The sequence below is a fragment of the Styela clava genome, chromosome 14, assembly GCF_964204865.1.
Source record: "Styela clava chromosome 14, kaStyClav1.hap1.2, whole genome shotgun sequence".
Classification (NCBI taxonomy): domain Eukaryota; kingdom Metazoa; phylum Chordata; class Ascidiacea; order Stolidobranchia; family Styelidae; genus Styela; species Styela clava.
In genome coordinates this window covers 13900389-13925251 of record NC_135263.1, presented here as the reverse complement: position 1 = coordinate 13925251, position 24863 = coordinate 13900389, and the positions used below count along the sequence as shown (strand labels likewise).

At 34.1% G+C, this 24863-nt stretch overlaps 2 protein-coding genes across 2 annotated transcripts; both read left to right on the top strand.

Moving 5' to 3' along the window:
• The first annotated feature begins 241 nt into the window (after positions 1-241).
• Positions 242-1776, top strand: LOC120340750 (vacuolar ATPase assembly protein VMA22-like). The gene has a single exon (XM_039409104.2). It carries the CDS (start codon positions 478-480, stop codon positions 1108-1110), a length of 633 nt encoding a protein of 210 aa, XP_039265038.2. The 5' UTR covers positions 242-477; the 3' UTR covers positions 1111-1776.
• LOC120341270 (gem-associated protein 5-like) lies at positions 1769-24335 on the top strand. Its single transcript, XM_078119810.1, has 27 exons — positions 1769-1940; positions 2345-2539; positions 2800-3008; positions 3072-3196; positions 3990-4102; positions 4706-4848; positions 5446-5775; positions 6528-6593; positions 6731-6949; positions 7724-7854; positions 8784-8893; positions 9173-9277; positions 9850-9977; positions 11468-11663; positions 15908-16054; positions 16986-17087; positions 17437-17488; positions 17886-18042; positions 18307-18464; positions 18940-19028; positions 19566-19735; positions 20021-20156; positions 20873-21065; positions 21465-21551; positions 21949-22064; positions 22618-22802; positions 23676-24335. Exons 1-27 carry the CDS (start codon positions 1769-1771, stop codon positions 24135-24137), a joined length of 4296 nt encoding a protein of 1431 aa, XP_077975936.1. The 3' UTR covers positions 24138-24335.
• The last annotated feature ends 528 nt before the right edge of the window (positions 24336-24863 follow it).

Below are 24863 nucleotides of genomic sequence, written 5' to 3'. Positions count from 1 at the left end.
ACGTCAGTCAGCTCTTTATCGTCGGCGCCAATTCCATTTCGGGCGATTGTACGTATTTTGGCAAGCTCTATGACGTGATTGTGATGTCATAGTGCTGTAGTGACGTAATTTTTGTATGGCGTAGTCAGATGGGGCCTAGGATTGACATATCAAAAAATTGTTATGCTACGCCCACCAGAAGTACGTTAGGTACGAAACTACACGAGACCCCAAATTTGGTTTGCAGCCAAATTCTATATATAACATTACAGGATACCAGTATACTGGTATACGATTGATTAGAAATATCTCAAATCATGCACCCATGGTTCACTATTTATTTAAACTGTCAGACTGTTTTATTTTTTTCATCCAGTCCGGCAGACATCCAGCAGAGAAGGTGCTAAAAATAGATATTCTGATATTGGAATTTCATAACAATGTGCCCGTTTTATTTCAGTAAAAGTCATTCTTTTTACCAAATTATAAAACGCAAGAATGGCTTCAAAACAGAATTTGGATTTTCAATATCTTAATCTTTTGCGAATAATACAACAAATTCACGAGAAAAAGCAGCAGTTACAAACATGTATGGAGAATGGATTTTTTTGTATGTCAAAGGCACGATATGTCATGGGAATGAAACAAGTATCTAAACTGAATTATGCTTCTGTAATGAGTGCAAATGTAACTGTTAATGTTGAACAAAACGATGATGAGGTTTCTAAATTTGAAGTTCAACATAACAAAAATGAAAGAAAAGTATCAGAAAAACAAAACAAAACCAAAAGTGGTGATCAAAAAGAAGCAATTTTAAGGAAAAGAAATGTAGGCAATAGCAGTTCTGAAGACAAAAACATTGAAACGGATGATACTGATCACGTCCAGTCTTCTATTAATGAATTGCCATCTGCTGTTTCTGATATTGATATCAGCGAAGAAGATAAAATTGCAACCCCAACTGATCCATTAAATTGGTTTGGTGTGCTTGTTCCACAAAGTCTTCGGCAATGCCAAATTGAATTTCGAAAAGCCTCCATAATCATTGGTGATATAAGCACACTGCAATCTCAATTAAAATTGGCTAAAACAAAAATTAAAGAGTTAAATTCTGAGATTTCAATCAAGTGAAATATTATTATATTTATATTTATTGTGAATGATCATTGCTTATGTCTCGTGAATCAAATTTAAAGCACCCATTGAGAGATTTCATTTAGTGTACCACACTTCTATTGTTTGATAAAAACTTGCAATAATTTCAATTTTCATTTGCAATATTTGTTTGTTATGGGAAGCTCTTTTTAGGTATTTTCCTGTTTTGGTGTGGTAATATCTATACTACAAATTGAATTTTTATATAAAAAATGTTGTTGTATATACCCGGAGTACACATTTCCAATGAGCATATGTGCCAAAGTGTAATGTTGAAATAATGTTGTTGCTGCCAAGCCACTTTCGAATATGTATTGGTAATATGAATGAACTTCTGAAGTTAAAATTTGGTATGTTGGGCTTCAAAGAAGAAATAGCGATGCGCATCACTAAATCTAAATATTTATCTGCGAATCGAGTCTGTAGCTGAGATGCAGTTGTTTCCATAAAGAATTACCTCCTACCAAACCATATGCGGGTCATGTTCGTGCTCATGGTGTGCCGCATTAAACATGTATGCCCTGTGTTATTTACCCCTGGTATAAGACTATTCATTATTGCAAAGAATCATATTTAATACTCAAGATTTTCATTTTTTCTACTATGTAACAACATCTAATCAAAGAATTTTTGTATGTTAGATGTTTATGGTAAAATATTTAGTATAAATATGGTTGTTCTTCCATCGTCACCAGTGTGGTATCAGTCTCGAGGTATAGATACCTCACATAATGGAATTCTTGCATTTGGATCGAGAAATTTGGTATTTTTATTGGATTTGACACAAAAGAGAGCTGAAATTTATGGTAGGATTATTCATGGGATTTTTTATTTGTTTTCCATGGGATTTTTAAGATGTGGTTACAGTTTTTTCTAGTTCCGTAATTTGCATTTTGTGGAGAAAAATTATGGTTTGAATCAGTATTTTCCCCCTTTGTGTAACGTAATGAATCTGAACAAAATTTTTATTTTGTCGGTCTATTAAAAAATTATTAGATTTCAAATTCTAGATTGATCTGAATTTCACTGGTATACCTAACTATACTGTTATTGATTTATAGAATTTTTGTACAGTAATTTTTTATTTGTTTGTTATACATCACTACTCCAGGGTTCGGTTAGCAATGAGCATAAGTCAGATGTTGTATATTGTGAACCTGTCTATGTGCTAATTACAATGTTATTATGGCCAAATATATCATTGTTTTAGGTATCCTGAGTGGCCATACTGATAAAGTTACAACATGTTCTTTCTGTCCTACCATTGGTCAAGACCAATTACTTCGGATTTCATCTGGAGCTGATGACTGTTCCGTTAAAGTATGGGATGTTCGACAAAAATTAATGCTTCATGAACAATCTGCTCATGGAAGCAATAAAATCATATCAGTGCATTGGTCTCCAGGTATTCTATTGATGATTTCGTATTTTTTTCAGCTTGCCCCTGTCATAAAATGCTGTGAAATGCTTTATTTGTGATAGCTAACTACTTTTACTTCCACAGTGTATGTCTGCTTGACGCTAGTTTCTTTTTATCAGTGACATGTTTTTCAATAACTGCAGAAATGAACGTCAATCCTTTTGAAATTCGAAAATTTTTTAAAAATTTGAATTTTCCTATTTATTTAGTTCTTGATTTTTCTCATTTTTTATTCATTTTTGTAGTAAATCCATCCCTGATACTTTCTGGTGATGAGAAAGGATTTGTTGTCTGTTGGAATTTGGATAAAGGCAGCACAGACCGGTTTTATCCAGATGGAAGCAGTCAGATGCATCTTGGATGTCTTACTTGTTCACCTCACAATGAAAACATTGTTGCAATTGGTTATAAATCAGGAGCAGTCTCATTGATGGACATAAGAAGAAATGGAACTGTATGTATTACATGTTTGTTTTCCAAAAAATTTATTTTAGTTATATTTCCACTGTACAAACAGGTTATCAAGAAACTGAGAGGTCACACTAATGAAGTACATTCGATTGTATGGTCGCCATTTCAAGATGAGAATTTAGTGTTCTCAAGTAAAGGGCCGAAGGATGAAGAGGAGATTGCAGCAAATGGGTATACATAATTATCAATTTAATGGATTTTACTACTGACCTTACATACTGAAATATGTTTTGACGGATCCTAAAGTAGTTAACATAACTTTCTCTGATTCCTTTTCAACTTCCAGGGGACCCATCTCAACTGGTCCCCTCAAAACGGTGAACCTAAAAAAATTCGCATGAAAGCCAACCCTACAAATTGTACGCTCTTATCATGTAAACTTAGCATGGTTAGAGTTGTAACTGTTAGGTTACATAAGCCTAATGTCATTTCGTTTGGGTGTGATCAGAGTTGTGCCTTGTGCATATGCATAATTTTCAGTGCGATCAGAGTTGTGCGCATATATGCAGACCCTTCATTTTGGCAACTATTTTTTGAGTTTTAAACTCGTCTTGTATTCGAGAATATACGATAACCATTTTCGTACCCAATGGACCAATTTGTCATATGTTCATTCAATGTGATGGCGCCTCTCAGGATAAACAAAGAAAATTCTATAATCAGTTGAAATTTGACATGTCATACTTTATGTATATTCGTATCTGAATGAAACTTTTTGATTAGCAAGACGCAAGATGATAACGGAAAAATTTTGAAGAGTAAGAAATACTATCTACCGTAAGTATCGTGATGAATTTGAGGATTCGTCAACTGAATTGTCAGTTGAATTGAATTGTGCAACTTACATAGTAGAACTATAATGCCCTTTTCATCAAATCTTCGAATAAACTTTCCTATTACCATTTATTAATTTTGTTGAATTCGATATGATTCAATTTAATTGAGATGGAATCTTATTTTTTAGTGGATATGAGGGTGTTATTGCGACTGGTAGTAAAGATAAGACTATCAAACTATGGAGTATAGGTGAAGGAAAATGTAGAAGAACATTGAAGATTCCTAACACAGTCAAAAAGGGTAAATATAGTTGTGGATAGCACTTATCCAAACATGGATCTTAGTTACATTGACCGGTAATCCCGAAGTATGTGAATCAAGATGGCAGACACCGGAACGTAGTATGTGTACCAGGTTAGGGTTAGGTCATAATTTTAGGTACAAATACTATTGGAGTCACTTGGCTAGTCCCCGAACTCGTAATAGAACTGAAATAAGGAAAATTGGAATAAAATTATGGCCTAACCCTAACCTGGTACACATACTACGATCTGGTGTCCGCCATCTTGATTCACATACTTCGGGAGTAGTACCCATTAACCCAACCAGACTTACTTTATGAATGAATCATGTTCGAGATAGGCTCCCTCTTTTGAGTGAGTGCACATGACCATGCTTTGATCAAACAATTGTATATAAATAGGTGACAAATATCACCAAGTAAAATAGTTTTACTCCGAGTTATACAACCCAAACAGCGAGCGTACCTAACTATATTTTTTAAAACATACTTTATTTTTTTTAAGTTTTTAAACAGGCTTCCAATTAAAATAAATGCCTAGATCATTACTGGTTTGAGTTTTGTTGATATTGCCATAATAATAAATTGAATTAACTTTTCAGGCCGCAAAACAAATGAGGATGTTGCACGATTATATTCTGCCATACATTGGCCGCAAAATTCAAAGACCAAATTTATATCATCTGGGTACAATGGAGACTTAGTAGTTTGGGATATAAGCCCTGGAGCAGAAAACTTATTTGAGGTCAGAATATTTTTTTATCTTCATATAATCATGGTGATGTGTGAGTTTATGTTACTAGTTTTTTTATTCGTTGGTTTTGCAGGATCATATTTATGTGTGAGCAATGATCTTTATGTTCTGAGCCTTTTTCCTCCCTCTGGATAATATGAAAATTTTATTCTATTAATATAATTTGTCTGATTACCCTGCGTGAGTACGCTGGTTCGAATCTCGCTGGGAAAAATCATGTGCGACAGGATTTTCGCTAGTCTATGTCCTAATACCATACCCAAAATGAACTGGTAACCAGCTAAAAGGCGTGATTCACCTTATGATTAAGCCGTTTTAACTGTTTCCCTTCCCATTTCTCCTAGGATAAATTCAATCCTATCCCATGTAGAATTTGGTGAATGCTATCAATGATGTTAGCTTGATTATCTTATTCAAAAGCAAAATAGAATATTTTTGATTTATGCATGAAAATAATACAAAAAATCAAAAATGATAAATTTTTTGTCATTGTATACCAAATGTCAAATTAATTGAAAAAATGTTTTTACATAAAGCGGACTCCAATTCAAATATATCCCAGTGCTAATGATTCATTAAATTCTTTAGGTTTTAGCAAGTCAAACTCATGATGCCGGTCACCATCGAATAGTCTTCAACATTGCACATGGCTCAAATTTATCAAACTCCATTGTGACTACGTCTATGGATAGACAATTATTGCATTGGACTATTCCATCCGAGTCTGCCAGTGCCAGTCGCGGCCCCGATTGGGTTTTACCCACTTTGGGTGGATTTGTATATTCCATATCAGTATCACCTAAAGATCCGAGCATGATTGCAGTAGGTGTGGGGGATGGAATGATCAGAGTATGGAAAACTAGAAGTCCTAAAAGTGCTTATGATATTACAACATTATGGCAGGGAATAAAAGAAAAGGTAAGAAAAGATTGAAAGTTTATAGCATATTATGATGACTAAAGAAATTAGTTCAAATAGTAAAATATTTGCATATAAGATATGAGTGATTTCACATAATCAAACAGCAGAGTGATGGTCGGTTTCGGCTTCCTCTACCATCAAGTCCATGTTTCTGAAAAACAAGTAACTGGTTAACAAACCCCATACCTGACATGGACTGGTAACCCGACGAGAGGTCGCGGTTCGCCATATGATTATGCCGTCTTATCGGCTTCCATCTCCCCTGGCATAAATATGACAATCCTATCCTAGCTATATACCCACAGTGGGTTTCGAAGTTAAAAACTTGTGCAGGATGGAGTGGCTCGCGAAAACTGTTGGTCAATTACGCCTTACTCCACCATCATGTAAACACATCTTGAGCTTTTCCCATATCTGATTTCGCAGTAGATATTAAGATGGGATGTGATTGAACCATTTTATTTCATTTTCTCTACCCTGGGATAAATATGAAAGGTCTGTCCTGCCTGGACAAGAAACATACTTTAGTTAAATCGGCATAAGATTAGACAATGCTAGAGGTATTTTTCATTCGAAATATTGTTACATCGGAGATTGGAACTGGATTCAGAAATGTTTCCATCCAGTCTGAATCAACGTAATTGGATTTAACATGCTAACCACTTTGCCATAGCACGAGAATAAAGATTGTCTTTTTGTCTCTTTAACAAAACTTTAATTTTTTAAATCCTTTTTTTGTTTTGTTCCAGGTTATGGCACTTGCATGGCATCCTAACAAAGAAGGTTGTCTTGCTTTTGCAACTGAAGATGGAAAGGTAACATCATAATCATGTTTTCAATAAATACAAATTTTGTCTAATCCAAAACTCAATTTTTGTATTTGTACATCTCTAGAATTGGTTTCACTCATAGAATTTGCTTTTATGTTCTTGAAAATTGAAATTATTTCCAGGTCGGCATATATGACACACTTTCGTTGCGACCACCTGTTGTGGCTGAAACATATCACATGAAACCGGTGTATGCATTGTCTTGGGGGCCAAAATGCTCCCCTAAACTAATAGATGATGAAAAGCCAACATCTTCAATATCAACAGCTACCAATAAAAATAAAAATCTTCATTTATTTTCGTGCGGCGGTGATGGAAAAATTTTACAACATAACCCATCGGTATGCTTTATTTTCTTATCTTTTTTAGTTTGATCTTCCAGATTTAATAATTAACGATTAGATTTTGAATATTTAGAATATTCTTATTTTGATTTTGAACGTTGTGATAATTTTAATGTAGCTTAAAATGAGCACTATCGACTTTGAATTATTGGAATATTTAAATTTTCAATATTTGTTTCAATTAATTGTTTTAGCTTGGCAATAATATTGTTGTTTAGCTATGATAGGATCGAAAAAGATCTAGGACCAGCTTTTCCATCAAATCATTATGCAAGTCGACTATAAAAGTTTTGTCAGGCTACGATGGAATAAAATATTTTTTTTGAATTTTATATTTCTCGACATTATACAGATTTTTCTTAGGTTATAGGTTTTTATATAGATTTTTCTTAGGTCCATTGTCTGTGATCAATCACCCCCTGTAACTATGTATGGCCATCATATTATATAGCTTTTCTGTTGGTTGGTATGTCACATTCAGTGTAACTGTGTGTGTGTGTGTGTGGTAATCGTTTTTTTCGGATTATTTTCAATATGACTGGGGAGTTGGTTGGGATCACAATGCTTCAGCTTCGGGGTTTCTTTTTAACATCAGCCCGAATGCTTTTTTGCGAGAGCATTTTGCATTTCAAAATTTCAAAAAATGTCACAGCTTTGGCTCCTCAGCCCTGCAGTATAACCCACTTTTCTTTTGACCTGTTTTTTCTTATCATGCTTCTGTGGCATTTATTCCAACCTAGAGTCCCATGGATTGATTTTCCTTGCTTTTAGAACATGTCCAAAGATGCCGTCGATATTGATCAAATTATTTCAAGTTCAAATTCATCTCATTCTCCTGGTAAACATAGTGAAGTATCTTGGAATCAAGATGAGAGTCTGCTTGCAATTGGAAATGACAATGGGTCAGTAGCTTATAACGAGAACATTACTTATGCATTCTGTTGATAATTTATAGATAGATAAAATTTTTGTATTTATTCTGGAGGAGAGGTAAGCGGATAAGCATTTTTAATCATATGATGAACCACGTCCTCTCGTTCGGGCATCAGTCCATGTTGAAACCATGTTGCAGGCACCATCTGGGATAAAAATTATGCTTTTAAGACATGAGCTTACACAAGCAAAAAACTGAAAACAGGCAAATTACCCATTTTGCTACATTGGCTTGCAATCAACAGCTACTGATATACTGGGTTGCTTGATGGCAACTCAAATAGCATCGCATATTACACATCGGGTCGGGTTATCTCCACCTAGGATCCCTACTTCACACGTAATGTTGATATTCCGTAGGCAGTGCCGGATATAAAGATCCGGCTCCTTTCGAAAAGGTAGTAGCTCCTTGAATATAGTCAGATGGCTTTACAAGGCCTTGTACAGAGCGCAATGTGTGATCAAGCGTTGAATAAAAAAACAAATGCTATGGCAAAAGGGACAAAAGTAAAAGATAATATTTTCAACCATCAAATTATATCCATTATTTTGACTGGATAATGACTTGACTTTATGTAATTCTAAACTGTCCGACGTAACACGAAATGAATTCAATAAACTACATTCATCCCTGTTACTAGCATAATTAATACACAGTAAATGAAATGCAAACTGGCCAATGTATAGATACTACTAGCGTAATTGGGTCAACCACATGAGTTAAATTCCTAGTTAGTATAGAAATTGACTGCTCCAATAAATTAGTTATTCTACTTTGGGAACAGTGTTTCAAAAATTTTATGTCACTTTTTATTATTTAAGAAAGAAAGATTAAGAAATTTTTTTATGTTCTTTGTTTCTGGTGGATAGAAATTTTGAACGATGCATTTTGTTACAGAACAATAAACATCTACCTCTCACCTCATCTCAATCATATATTAGAAATCAAAAGTCATTCAAAGATTGTAAATTGTGTAAAATGGAGACCTAACGACGAAGAAACTAACAGTTAGTAAGCATTATATCATATTTTTCATATTGAGTTAAGAACATGTGCTGTTAAGCAAGAAAATAAAAATTTCAATATTTAATGCTCAGAAATGAAAGAAATTTTTTACTGGTGCAATTCCTTATCACCTGTTGCACACCCCTGCTGTGGAATATGTTCCAAATGTCTTGGGTTCTGTTTTTGGATCTCTATGTTGGTATAACAGCCAAATGCAATATTTTGATTCAACTATTGACAGATACGGTAAATGTACAATAAATCCTTCTTATTTTTTTCAGATAAGTTTCTTGAAATTGTCACTGGATCCAATAACTCCATTATTCACGTTCATGATTTGAAGAAAATATTCTTGGAAAATGAATACACACTTGGTAATGAACTCGGTAGGTTTATTATCGGATTAATTGTGAATTTCTTTCTAAAACAGGCATATTCTATAAATATTGTGTTACAGGTTGTGTGACGATCTGTAACAGAACAGAATATTATTCCACTTAATTTATATAATATAGTGTAGTTTCATCGGGTATTCAAGAGGGCGTCCTCCAGTTACTGCACCAGAAAGTTGTATGGGCTCCTGCTGTACCATAGTGACAATTTACATCACAATGCAATAAAATGTTAATGCATGGTGGACTTGCCGTCCCGTAGTGTCATGCAATATTTGACTACCGGTATATATTTTATATCCACTTGTGTGTAACTTTTGTGCAGTTTTGTTCGAACCTCGAATTTCTGGAATTGTCCATTTGTCCTGTAAAGTCACTAGGAATAGAATATGATTTTGATATTTATCCTGGACCAGAGAAAAGATGGCTTAATCATGGACGAACAATGTCCTATTGATCAGTCCTGAATGATATTCAGTTCCACGCAATTTTGTTTATACCTGGCAAAACTAGACTGCACTGCTCTAGTGGAAACTTGTCTTTTAACTTTACAGTATTTTGTTCAGAAAATCCTATACTGGTATCAAAACCACATCGATCACTTGTCGGACATTTATCAAGAATCACTGGATTGTCATATAATCCTAGAAATACGAGTCAGATTGTGTCGTCTTCATATGACAGTACAGCACAGGTAAGTTATTGTTATGACAATTAAGCAAGACAGAATTATATAACAATGTTTGTAATAGCGGCCATTTTGAAATTATAGCATTGAGGACAGTTGAAAATTCATATTTGAGAATTCCAAAAATTGAAAAACAAAGATCTTGTATACTGACACAACAACCTTTGTACTAGGCATTCAACTCGCTCAATGTCTTTCCGATCAGAGATATAGGCAGGGTTGCCATCGATAGTAACACAAAAATGAGGACGTTGAAGAAACATGATACTAAGATAAAATAAGAACAAAATTTAATAAAAAAAAATGTTTTCATGCCAGTGCGACCCGTGTCCATTCATACTTTTCCCTAGAAAGGATTTGCTTCAGCAGTTTTTTTTTATAAACTATCTGTTTCATCTCACTTCTAAGTTGTATTTTGATTCAAGTTACACGAACTGATCTTTGCTGATAGGATGTTGTTTTGTCATTGTGGCAATTAATTTGCTGTTATTACGTCATGAATGCGCATAGCAATCTATGAGGTACTAATATCCTTTCTAACAAATCAATCATTCGAATTGACAAATCCAAGTGCACGCTATAGGGACCTTTACCCCTAAAAATAAAACAAAAATAAGGACACATATCAAAATAGGGACATCTTTCAGAAAAAAGGACTAAGATATTTTCTGAGACAAAGACCATCAAATTAAGGACAAATCTTAGAAACGAGAATATCGGTCAGAGACCAAAGACTTATCGATCGAAAGTTAGGGGATCCCCCAAAACAGCACTCTTACTCCATAGTGACACCTTGTGTCCCATCACTAATTAATTAATAACTCGCTAATTATACAACATAATTCGCCCAAAATCAATAGGCTTCTGGTCCGAGATAAGATGAATGCACATGCAAAATCTGGAGCAGATTCAATCTCGCTTTTGTGAGATATCGCGTGCATCTAACAGACAAACAGACCTACAGACAGACAAATACCTATCAACATACTTACCGATTAAAATCGATAAGTAATAAGGACATTATGGCAGCCCTGGATATAGGTCTAATCACACCCAATTGCTAACTCTCACCCCTCTGAGCAGACGATGTAGTTGGCAGAAAGACAACTAACACTGCCAATGTGTTTTTTCACAAAATTGACCGTTCCAAAGATAAAGAATCTTATACCATACTAATATGGGATTATATTTAAACAAAAACACTAGATTAGTAGTCAAATGACAGTAATACCAGTCATATTGGAAAAGTTTGTACAGCAGAGTGACATAAGAAAAACAGAAACCAGATCATTTGGAACATATTCTAGAGAGAAATAACTTTTGTACAAATTGTCCTAGATTACTGAAACTTTTGTGAACAATCATACACAACCAGAAGTGCAAGTGTTAAATAAATTTTCTTCATTATCGTAGAAGTAATTTGGAAATTTGAAGGTTCTGTTTTAGGATCATCCTCGATTTTCTGTTATAATACTTTTAAATGTGCTTTTTAATAGGTGTGGGACACAGAGACAGAAAAGCCGTTGCATAATTTCCGAGGGCATCATGGTCGTCTCATGTGCGTTATATGGAGTTCTGTTATTGATGAACAAAACCCTGAAAAGTCAAGTGGGATCATTTACACTGGTGCTGATGACTATACTGTACATGGATGGTATGCTGAAGATCAACAACATACTGAACCAGTAAAAGGTATAATAAAAAAATTTTCAGGGTAACTTTAATTTTAAATGATCCGATGGTCTTGTCACACACTAACATAAATAATTTCTGTAACATTTCATCTGACCAATGTCGGACTTTCTCAGAAAAGCGTTTTTCTTCTTTTTGTAGTTGAATTATGTATGTCTTAGAAAGTCTGAACTTTGTTAGACGAGAAACATTACAGAAATACATTTGTGTAGTGAATTTGAATCACTTAGAATAGTTATCTTCGCTCCTGCAACAACATTCTTGTTTTATATGTGTATACGTATCCACAGGCACAAAAGTATAGAAGAAGGATAAGTAGTTAGTCTCATGGAAACTTGAAGGATAACACACACTCCATGATTTATGTCAAACATTTCAGATTAAGACTAAGTTGACATAGTTTTTTAATGGAAAATGATTATTTCCCATCATCTGACAACCTATATTAGACGCTAGGCAACCTTTTTTTGGCGCTCCAGAAGTATGTGTACCAATATGAAGGTTACTAATTTTGTTTGCCTACTTTACATCGAGTTGTGTAAAGGGACGGAAGCCTATGGGCAGGGAGTATATTCACTTGGATAAAAGAGACATTCCCCGAACTCTTAATGGGACTAAAATAAGGAAAATCGGAATAAAATTATGGCCCAACACTAACCTGGTACACATACTACGGGAGTACCCTTTTTTTAACATAGCAACTTTGTTGCAATTTTCTGAATATTTTCATTTTGCAGTATTAATGGGGATAATGGGGATGTATCTTCTGGACTCCAGAAATTATTCGATGGTTAGCTATTGTATTATTAAATTGGAGTAAATGCTGACACTAATAAGTTGAGTTTTAAAATAGAAAACAGTTTGGTAAATGTTTGTAAGACTTAGGACAGGGATGGCGAACCTTTTTCAATGAATGGGTCAAAAATTATATTTTTATCGCGGAACAGAAGAGAGTGGGTCACAGATATTTAATCAATGTTTGTATCTATAAAAACTTCTGAAACAAATCATGATACAGCGGTTGTTAATGTTGGTGTAGTTTAGCGGTTGTTAATGTTGGTGTAGTTTAGCGGTTGTTAATGTTGGTGTAGTTTAGCGGTTGTTAATGTTGGTGTAGTTTAGGGCTTTACTTATACAGCACTTGTATCATGGACTTTTTATGGCACTCCAATTTATGAAATTAGAGTACGCATATGAATTACGTTTAGGATGATGCGGCAAATTATTTCAAGGTTCCAAAGAGTTTGGAGGGAATTCCACTCTGATAGTGTTGTATTTTTCTATCAACTTTAACCAAATTAAAAGCAATTTTACACTGCCCCATTGTGATTCTAGATTTTATTTCAAGTCTGAAAGATTTTGTATTCTCAACAGCATTGTAGGCGAGAAACTAATAAAATGCAAAGTAGCATCTAGTTCTCGTATATCCCCTAAAACTGTCGGCAGATGCACTTCTGAAAGAGACAAGACGTTGCGAGAAATGAACATCAATTGCATTGTTATGTCATAAACGATGTCAGAGTCAATAGCTGAATAACGGCACGCAACGGTACAGACATGCGTCCAAGATTATGGGTTTTGAAAATTAACGTACCGAAAAACTAACAATTTGAATATAAGCGATCGCAGTCCTGACTGCCCAACTGACGGTACATTATAATAGTTTAGTTATTGTTAGATTAATTTGAGGCCGGTTTTATCACTGATATGTTAGCATTTTATTCGTGCCTTAGCGGGTCACGAATAAAACGCGGTGGGCAGGGTTGTCCAAAACGAATCGAATATTCGAATGTATTCGAATATCAAGGTATTCGAATACCTTTTCGGCTGATTTTCGAATAATTCCGAATAGTAGCCACTTTTCGCCGTAAACGTGGTGTTTCGTTTTTTTTTTTTTTTACGGGAAGCTTTAAACGACTTTTTAAATCGGCACTTTGAATGTTTATATTCTGTGCGACCGTACGTCGCATAGTGTTGCGACACCTTTGCACGTTTGCGTGGGTGGACATTGCCGACATTCGTGTACGAGGCTTTTAATTTACAAATTCATTTCCATTACGTCGAAGAATTGAGAAAGTATGTTTCTTTTATTTCTATGTGGCCTGCTTATTATTCGCATGAGTCTTCTCAAGCATGATTTGTGTAACCTTATATTTGGGTCTTAGGGTCTGCCAATCATAATATTTAATCGCAGGATGGTTATCGTTACTTTAAAGAGGAACACGGCCACCAAGATAAAGTGATTTGTGACCCCTTCGTTTTGCCGATTCAGCAAAACACGACAGGGGTAGGAAAACACAGCTGTGAAATAACCCGTGGACGTACAGTGTAGTACTTATCACATTCCAAAATTATTTCAACATTCGGGTTAATAGGTTGTCCAAAATGATTGCCGCTTTACAACTTAAATTTACCGCTCAATTGTTAAAAATAGTTAATTCTGTGAGTATGATTCTACCAAACTAACATGATCTGGTTCTAAACATATAAAATTATTAGCGAATTTTTCTACCCGTCTTATTGGAGGCCTTTATGGAAAAAAACCTTTTTTGAGTGCTAAAAATAGACATCGTCCTATTTGCCATGTGGACTTATTAGCCGGGAAATACGGTATTTATAGCCGTAATTGTTACGATATCCAATAAATTGTCACAAGTTGGAAAAACAAGTCGATTTATTAGAAAATAATTTCTGGCAAATAATTCTGATAACGATAGTTAAAAGTATCGATCCTTTCCAGGATGATTTTTTGTTGCGCAAAATAATCCAATCCATGACTGGTACTAGCATTTAAAATGTCATGCCGTATTAATTTAATTCTGTTCAACGTAACTCATGGTTGTATCGACAATCTGTGGACATAAAATGTGTAGTAAACTGACTGATATTATTAAATATTGATTCCTATTTTTATATTGATAAAATAATGAAAGTATTAATGCCAAATACAACGGGTATTTGTGGACATGAAATACGTGGTAAACTGCCCAATTATAATTAATTTCGGACTCGTGTTTACAAAATAATAAAACTAATAATTCTAAAATGCAACGGCGATCTGTGGCCTTCAAATGTGTGGTAAACTGCCCGATTTACCAACATTTGAGTTATGATAATAGAATTAAATTAACACGGTAAGACATTTTAAGTAGTAGTATCGGTCATGGATTTGAATATTTTGCGCAGCACAAAATCATCCTAGTAAAAAGTCCATACTTTTAAATACAAACCAATGGCAACCATTATACAAATTAGTTCCCAAGAGCGGGATGAAATATAAATTGTTTTTCCGACTTGTGACAATTTTTCGTGAGTACGAAAATAAGAATCAAAACTAATCATATTCGGCACAATATCACGGCAATCTGTGGACATAAATAGTGTGGCAAACTCGCGATTAATATTAATTTTTGATTCCTATTTTCGTATTTACAAAATACAAGGCGATCTGTGGACTTACAATGTGTGGTAAACTACCCGATTATAAATAGTTTTTGATTCCTATTTTCATATTTATGAAATAATAAAAGTATTATTACTCAAACATACAACGACGATCTGCGGACTTAAAATTGTGGTAAAGTTCCCAAATATAATTAATTTTTGATTCGTATTTTTGTACTCACGAAAAAATTGTCACAAGTCGGAAAAATACCTCATACTTTATCCCGCTTTTCGACAAATAATTTGGATAATGGTTGGTATTTAAAAGTATGGGCGTTTTACTAGGGTGATTTTGTGTTGCGCAAATATTCAAATCCATCATCGATACCACTATTGTCGTATTAATTTAATTCTGTTAACATGACTCATGGTATATAAAATATATACTGCAATAATCTGCAAATATGAAATGCCTGGTAATATAGCTAGGTTGTAACTTGTAGATAGCAGTTATTCCATTGATTATTGTATGGAAATTCCTTCATACATTTAGATAAGCTTCAATTAGTGGATTTCATTTTCAAAGTATTCGAAATTTCATATTCGAAAAAAATAATTTCGAATGTATTCGAAATAGTGAACTATTCGGTATTGGCCATCCCTGGGCCGGTGGGTCACTTTGTGACCCGCGGGTCAGTGGTTCGCCATCCCTGACTTAGGAAGTCTATTAATAAAAAAATGAAACCAGATAATTACTGAGTTTGTCTATTGCTATTTAAATAGCTTTCTGAAGTTTTTAACTTTTTTGAATCACATATTCGTACTTTGGTGTTCATGTTATATGCATTTTTATTATCCAGCACTTCCTGATTTTGGGTTTGGTCCAAAAAATAAATTTCAAAATAAAAAGAAAGGAAGAAACAAAAAAACTTCTCAAAATTCAACACAACCAACAACATCATTGCAGCAGAATACTGATACCACTGTAAATGGAATTGGAACTGATAGTAAGTTTAAATTATTAGCAACCTACTTTGCTATGAATAAGACTTTACAATAAGCTCATAAATTGTTGGCGGTGGCCGTTAGTGTTCTTTTAACTTTTTCAATTTTGAGATGTGCTTGGTGCTGGTGGTAATGATTTCACTTATAACCAGGGCTGGGAAATTTGGAGTTTTTATTGCTTTTGGAGTTTGTGTGAAGATGTATTTACAAACTTTCTGAAAATTCTATGTAAAATTGCATAAATGCTACTTAACTGGCATCGCAGATCAAACGATCCTGGTTCGAATCCCATTTTACCCAGGGTGAAATGAAATGGGCAGACGATGCCGATTTGGAGAGATATCATCTTTTCAAATAACAGTAACTTCTTACATATTGTTAGTTGTTACCTATCAATACTGCTTTATGGGGTCTTGTTCGGAGCAAAAGACATGAATGAGCGGTGTATAAAAAATTTCAAAGTAACTAGGATTTGAAGTGATTTTGGCAACCAGCTCCATTTGCTCAATGAGGTACAGTGAAGTACAGCTAGCACTGTCTTTGTGTGCTTCATGACTTGCCGTAGGTATAGATCGTTTTGTTACTTAGTTGTTGTTGATCATGATGTTAGTATTTCTTTTCTTCTTGGGAAAATATCGCTTTTTCCATTAACTTCTGGACCAATTGCTTTGAAGTTTTCGGTGGGTAAAAATTGTATTACTCAATGGAAGGCTATCACTTGTATTTATTCAAAAAATTCCTGTGGCCGTTATGGATTTCGTTTTTTGTGTGCAATGACGTCATCAAAATGAATATTTGCGTTCCTCATGGCGGTTCCGCTTTCACGCAAGTTCTGTTGCTCAGCTGCAATACAGTACTGGTAGGCTACTATGAGAGATTGCATTTTTGTACGGTTGTGTTTTTCATTTTTTTAACCCGTATTACTTTTTGTAGAGTCGCGTGATGAGGTTTCAATCGACTTGAATTATTTGTTAGAGAAGAAAAAGGCAGAATTGTTGGCAACTATCAACTGCGACCTTCCTGTGCAAGAAAATGGTAATTCTATAACATTTTCTGTTTTTTAGTATCAACTCAACTGTTGTTTTTGTTTTCCATTTTATTGCTAAAGTATGAACATCTTGAACCGAAGTTATTTCTAATATTGCTCAAATCCTAAACTGCTACATGGTTGGCACTTGGAATCACAGTTTATAGGCTCATATATCAGGTTCTTTTCTAAACTGGCAATGGTATCCATTTAACTTGCATGCATGACAATTATCAAAACATCATGTCACAACGTTCTTGACAGGCGAAGGAAAGTTAATTATACAATATTATTAGCATATGGATGGTGTTATGCTTTTGTAAGATATGTAATATCATACCTGTTTTATTTGTTCAGAAAATGTATCTGTAGAAACAAAAACATCACCAACTGGGAAAATGTCATCCGGGTAAGATATAAGTTGGTAATAAATCATTAAATTTCTCAAACGTCACAACTTTAAATATTGGAACCAAATGATTTTGTATGTATATTTGGTAACCATTTGGGCCAAATACAACAGGGACACTCTACTCATAGTAAAAACATTATTCAATAAGATTTATAATTTCTACATTAACCCAAGTAAATTAACTCTGATTTGTTTAATTCCTCAACTGTAACAGAATTTTTTCTCTCTCATTTATTTGAATAGCTTTTTTATTGAAGAGTCGGTAGCCTTGGGATTGGAGAGTAGTTGGTAGGTTGCCAATGCTCATTAAAGTTTGAGAACTACTGTTCTACACCCTCTTCCCATTTTAATAGAATAAAATATCATATGTTTCATTCTTGATACATGTATACAGATCAAAATCAAGTCCAGCGACTTCAAGGATAAAGTTGGTTTCAACACAGAGGTCGGATGGAGCTATGATGAAAAAATCTGGCACACAACCTGATGATGATTTGTTTGGAAGACGCAAAAGAAGACTGAAAAATATGTTTCCACAATCTGTGACAATGGTAATGTTGATAAACTTGTTGGAGGGATTTTCATATCAAAATAAAATGTATTTCTTTTGAATATCACCAATGGCCATGTTTGGCCTTATGTACATGTTTGTTTTATAAAACAATATTTTGTGTTTCAATTTTTTCAAGACTACATTTGGTAAAGTTCCATGTATTATACTTCATTGTCTTGAATGATATCAATTTTGTTGAAAATATTGCTTATATTGTGTTTATATTCTTTGTTAAGCAAATTTATTTTTTTATGTTATTCAGGACAATAGAAAAAAATCAGAACAACATCAAGATTGTATTAAAATAGTTCAATGGAACACTAAACAACAATCTGATTCTCAAGACAGTTTATCGTTTCTACCTGGTTCTTCTGATAATATCAATTTAGGTTTTTATACTGACAGGAAGGCCGCCTTTAGGTATGTTATATTAGCTAACTTCAATAAGAGTTATGAAATAATTAATGGATAGTCGAATAGGAGTTCCTAATCCAGGCTATTTAAAAATCACTCCAGGGGGAGAGGAAAGCTGATAAAGTGGCTTATTCATATGCGAATCATGGCCTCTCGTCTGGTACCAGTTCATGTCTGGTATGGGAATAGTTAACCAGTTGTTTCTTCAAATGTTTCTTGGTGGTGGAGGAAGCTGTAACTAACCCGTGGCTACATGAACCACCCTATGATGTCGGGGAGTTCAGCAATCCCCCTACATGTACTTATTCCCCACAGAATTCGAACTTCCAATCTGACGAAGGGTAATCAGAGGTGCAATGACAAGCGTATTTCTTCCAGCAAAGCATGATGCGCCGACCGGCAAGCTTGTTTACTGTTTCACATTTAAGAAACAACATTTCAGTGTTACATAAATAAAATAAAAGCCTCTGTTTTTTATCAGGATGATGAAAAATGAAGCAGACAAACTTCAAGGAGATGAAATTACTGAAGGAAATTACAATCTGAGAATTTGGATGGGAGATATTGTTGGTACGAAGCATTTATATCATTCAAATATTCACTGCTCAAACAACATAACTCTTTTTAGTTAGTTCTGCTGATAGAAACCTTTCTTTGTTAAGTATATCAGGCTGGTGCAGGTTGATGAAATAAATAGGGATCCAATATTATATTGAAGAATATACAGGGATTTTAAGGGTTGTTTTTGAAATTTTTTTGGCATTGTCATTATTTCTATTTTCATATATTTGAAAGAAATTAATATTTCTGCAAATATTTATGATTGTTTTTTTTTAAATTACTAATTTTATGGAAAACTCCATGTTAGAAATCCTTTTTTTGCTAACTATTTTAGGTCCAGGCTCGGAAATAAATAGGGATCTAATATTATATATCTACCTATATGGAAATTTCAATCGCCATTTTTGAAAAATTTTCAGCTTTTCATTATTTAACTTTCCATGCATGTAAAATTAATTAATTTTTCTGTAAATATTTAACATTAGCAATTTAACAGAAAAAACTTGAATTCCACTCCATGTATATTATCAAAATTCTCTCTTCCAGGTACCATTGAAGATGCAAAAGAAAAGATGCAACTGACTGATCAACTGGTTGCCATGGCACCAATTGCTGGCCAAGCATTCTGGCGTAAAACTGCCCATGCGTTCGCAAAACAACTAATTGCAGAAGATCATCATTTACATGCAGTACATTATCTCTTAGTCTGTGACAAAGTGAATAATCTTGATTTTTTTTTTAATGTATAAGAGTTTGTGCTTGCTCCAACCAATGATTAAAGGTAACTATCCCAAAGTAAACAACGATATTTGTCAACTAATTTAGACAATTTAGACAATCGTAAAAAGCCAACCTCAAAGTAGTACCTTTTAGAATACAATTCATTTCATATTTTTATGGACAGAATAATTTTTCTTTTATATTGCTATTGTTTCACTTTAATGTTTAATGAAGATTCTTTAATTCAGATGTACCTATCCATAATCTATGTCCTATTTCAGGTACAAGAAGCAATACAAGTTTTATTAGACAGTAGACATTACAGGGAAGCAGTTGCACTTGCTAAAGCTCGTCTTTGTGATGACGACCCATTGTTGAAGAAAACAGTGGGAATATGGGGACAGAAGTTGAAAAGCGGTATGTTGACAACTGTTAACCATGTTTATGACATCACTCATAGTATATTTATAGTTTTTTGTAGGATATGCGAATGAGCGAATCTGAATAACATGATTAATTAGGTATGTCCGTACAGGTAATTGAATAGGTAATTGATTAATGAAATTAATGATAACATGATTGATAAGTAGGTAGTTAATTAGGAAATTAAGAACATGATATATGTACAATTTTGAAAATTTCGAGTTTTAAAATGTATCATATTCATGGTGGCATTGCGTATGTTATACACCATGAAAATTTAATAGGAATAGGATTTTGACTCTTGCGATCCTATTTTATAATGACTTGACCAAGAAAAATGAATGAAAACGTGACCTAGATTCCGATAGGCACAGGGTTGAAATATACTTGCTTTTAAGTCTTAACCCTTACTGGTAATATTAATAATCCTAATACCTTAAGTACCTCACCTTGATGTTAGTCATATTTCAATTCCTGTAGTTATGCTCACTTTCCGAGCTTTAGCTAGCCATTTATGGGGGTGGTAGCTATGTTTCCTCTGAAGTGTTAAATTGCGGCAAACAGAAAATCATGTGCTTATATCCAAAATGAATAACTGGCTTACTAAACCCATACCCAACATGGGCTAGTAACCGGACGAATGGCTGTATTATGATTACCGGTGAGCTGTTCTCTGGACTTTGTATAAATATTAAAATTGTATCTTTTAGGAGGATCAGTTGAACTTGCTGCAAAGTGTTTTGCTGCGATAGGAGATTTTAAAGAGGCATCAGCTTCACTCGCTCAGCGTGCAACTTCTGGTGCATCTACAATAACTGATAGTGACGTATCATCATTGTGGGCAGCAGCAAGCGTAGCAAAAACTGCCAATGAAGAGGTAGTTGCATCTGGATATGCAAATAGGTATGCTACTTTATTAAAGAAATGGATGTAATCGAAAAAAATTTTATGCTGTCTATATTTTCGAATATGGAAAATGTTTTAAGTTGGTCGGTGTTCAACAGAAAATTTTGCAGTCATTGTATATTGATGGAAATGGAATAAACTTTGTTCTGATTGATTTTCTATTTTTACAGTGTCAGGAGTAAAAATAAGTACATTCTTTGTCTGATCAATTAAAATGAGAAATTAAAAACAAAATTTCAAATTCCACCTAAAATCATGATTGATTATATTGAATATAACTAATGTCCAATTTATGCGAATATGGCAATGATGGCAAATAAAATCTGAAGTAAAGAAAGTGGTACATGTGGTATATACGTTGAATTTTCAGCTAAACTTTTTTTTATTATTTTAAAGGGCTCTTCAAACAGTCTGTCTTCGGACTTGGAATTGGTTGGAAAACAATGAACTTTTGTCAGCATTTCATAATTTAAAAGCTTACAGGTACTAATTATATTTTATACTATGAAAGGTGGTTAACTTGGTTGAATAATTTAATGATTCCAATGAATTACCCTCTGTTTATGATTGCCTTTTTGGGGTTATGCTTACTGTCTTTGATGTAAAAATTCTGTTATGCTTTAGAAAGATTCTGTGATAGGTATATTAAGAAGAAAATTTATGAAAATAAATATTACCTACATTTTCAGTGCCTTGAATTTGAGATCATTTTTCTGTAGAGGATTTTTTGCTCTGAAAAGAAATCGCCATTTGTGCTCGAATTCTTGAGAGGATAATTAGTCTGAGACTAACAGTGGTTTCTCAAATTTTGTATTCCAAAAATGTATTTTTTTTAATATGGAAATATATATACCTTAACAACATTCTTCACAACTTACAGGTTTATTTCTGTTGTCCATGAAATATTGGTATCAAGATTAATTAGGAAAGCTGGTTTGAGGGAATTACCTACAACAAGAAGATCGAATTGGAATGGACCAGATTTTTATCACAAAGGTAGATATTTTCAAAAGTAAATGCTTTTTTAGGATATATTTTGTTCATGTTTTCCAAGGGAAGAATTTTGCTCTGTTTCGGGAGGAAATATTCGTTGTATTTGTTGCAGTTTTACTAATATTGTCCTTTTTTATATTTATCGTTGTTGAAATACATATTCACGTACATATTGCAAACTACCCAACTGTGCAAAAGCCAGAATGCGAGCTACAGATAACAACAGCTAAGAATCTTTCAAAGATTTATCAAATAACGGGAACTAAGTTTTTATGTATAGTCATAGAGGAATAAATAGATTTAAAATAGACAAAGGGAGGAATGTAATAAGAAGGTTGAGATTCTTGGGGACCACTGATATTGAGGATAAAAAGTATGGGTTCGAGGGACCTTGGGGGTCTGTCTATTGTTAATGCAAACTCATTTTTTGCCCAGACTGTAAATGCAACTGTAAATGCAACAAGTGGGTTTTTCAAAAAAAAAAAATGATGTTTCTCGGTCCATAAAGTTAGCGTTGATTTTTATCAGTATTTATTTACTTACCTATATTTCACAGACTATTCACTGCCATCAGCATTTCACGACATATTGTTCCTAGCATGGGGAAAACATGCTGAAGAGAGTGGTGACAGTAATGCTTCAATCCTGAACGATTTCAATTCAGAAACCATTATTCAAATTCATAATGAAGCAATGCAGTATCAACAGGATAATCCAACTGAATCAAGGATTTCACTCCAGGTTTTTCTGAATTTTCTTGTTAGGTTATGATAGAATTTTTCATATTTATCTCAGAGAAGAGGAATGCTGATAAAACATCCATGTGATATGACATATCACGGGCTTCACGGCATCTTATTTGATCACCAGTCTAGTTCCTGTATGAAAATAGGTCCAATGAATGGAAGCCATCTAAACATATTTTTGCAATGATTTCAATGAAATGACAAAACAATATTTTGAGCGCACTCACCGGAGAGAGAGTTCAGTTAAATTTTACTTCTTTACTGTAAGCTCAGTTTTCAGCAAGTTTTAACTTAATATACGGAGCTCAGTTTTGTCATTAGCAAAATTGGTTATTGATTCATGTGCCTGCTGGTCGGTTCTGGCTTCCACTACCATCAAGCCCATTCATCTGAAATAAATAATTAGTTAACTATTCTCATACCTGACACTGACTAGTACAGTTGATATAACAAGAGGTTCACCATATGATTGAGCTTTGATGGTCTTTCTTTCCCCCATGATAATTATAAAATATCAAGTGCTTGGAATTGTATTCAAACAAGTTGACACGTTACTTAATCTGACTACATTTAAATAATACTCTCTAATTTAGAAAATGTAGATGTCTAAAATTAGATCGAATAACCTGGGCCACCATATGCCAAAGCATTGTGAACATTATAAAACAAGCCTATATTAGTCAATTTTGCACAAAAAATGGCTCAAGTTTTCATTTTCAATATTAATGTCTTGACTCGTCACTGACAACTTGGGCAAGTAGTATGCATTGTACTTTTTCATCCATCATTTGGAATCCATTCTCACTACACAATGCCATATCTGCCACACATTTTTCATGTGTGCTTATTAGATGTTTCTAATTTTAAGGTTGCCGTCTCGCTTGCTGCAGCCATTTGCACTTCACCAACTATGCTGAGGAAACATGTCGTTGATTCTGACAGTATTTCGGAAAATATTTGGATAAAACATGCTGTTCATACTGCAGTTTTGTTGTCAAAATCACAAACAATGAATACAAAGATCTTGATAGAAATTTTGTCCATCCTATGTGAAATAATATCATGGATAAAGCCATTGCATTCTGAGGTTGCGAATGGTGAGGCAGAACGTTCAAAATCAGTTTTTAACGGTGCCGCCGATTTGAATACAAATGTGGAAATGATGGTAGCGTCTGATGAAAATATTTTTGATCAAATATCTTTGCCATATTCTGAAATCATAAAACATGGTGTACATTTTCTTTCAACTCCTATTACTGATATAAGTGGGGATTTGTCAAAATTTCTGAAGCGTTTATTAACTGAATATCAAACCGGTTTTGTTTCATAACGCTTACTTTTTTGTGTAGTTGCTGCTTATAATGACCTTGTTCAGAGTAAGCTGCAAAACAACGATCAAAGGAATCCACTGCAGTTCTGTTTTCCTCTCTCAGAATACGCCATGTCTTTTTTATACTGTTTGATAACGGCATTATTTGGCACTACTACTTTATGAATAATTTGGAAAATAAAATGGGTTTCAGAATTGCTTGCTTTTATGAATCTGTGCATTTCTGCAATATATCGACTTTACTGGCAAAAGAAATGCATACCGATCTGGAAGTTTTTTGTTGTCATTTTATGACATATATGAATCCCTTAATGCTAGGTTTTTTGCATGTCGATTTGATATTCGTTTGCTACTTCAATTTATTTGTCATGTTCATGATTATTAATCAGCAAATGAGCAATGCTCCAAGGGCGCGGAATAGCACGCTGGACATGATTTTCATTATTTTACTTTTAGTTGGCCTGTTGTTGAGCTACGGTGTGCAATCAGTGAATTTCTCGCGCTTATATGATGCGATCAAAACTTGCAAGTGGCTTGAAATTGAATGAGACTACTGGGTATTGTCAAATTACCAGCGATGCTTAATGGTAATTTCGGTTAAGTGTTTGAAATGGGAAAAATATTACTGACGAGGTGCCATTTAGGATAGAATTTACATATTTATCTCGGTGGAGAGGAAAGCCGATATTACGGCTTGACCATTTGGCAAGCCACGGCCTCCCGTCC

Bases quoted from the DNA above. Each gene is read 5' to 3' on its own strand.
- LOC120340750 (XM_039409104.2), top strand. From the start codon at position 478: ATGGCTTCAAAACAGAATTTGGATTTTCAATATCTTAATCTTTTGCGA.
- LOC120341270 (XM_078119810.1), top strand. From the start codon at position 1,769: ATGTTAGATGTTTATGGTAAAATATTTAGTATAAATATGGTTGTTCTT. The intron at 3,197-3,989 runs GTATACATAATT...CTTATTTTTTAG, and splicing joins GAGGAGATTGCAGCAAATGG to TGGATATGAGGGTGTTATTG. The intron at 8,894-9,172 runs GTTAGTAAGCAT...TATTTTTTTCAG, and splicing joins TAACGACGAAGAAACTAACA to ATAAGTTTCTTGAAATTGTC.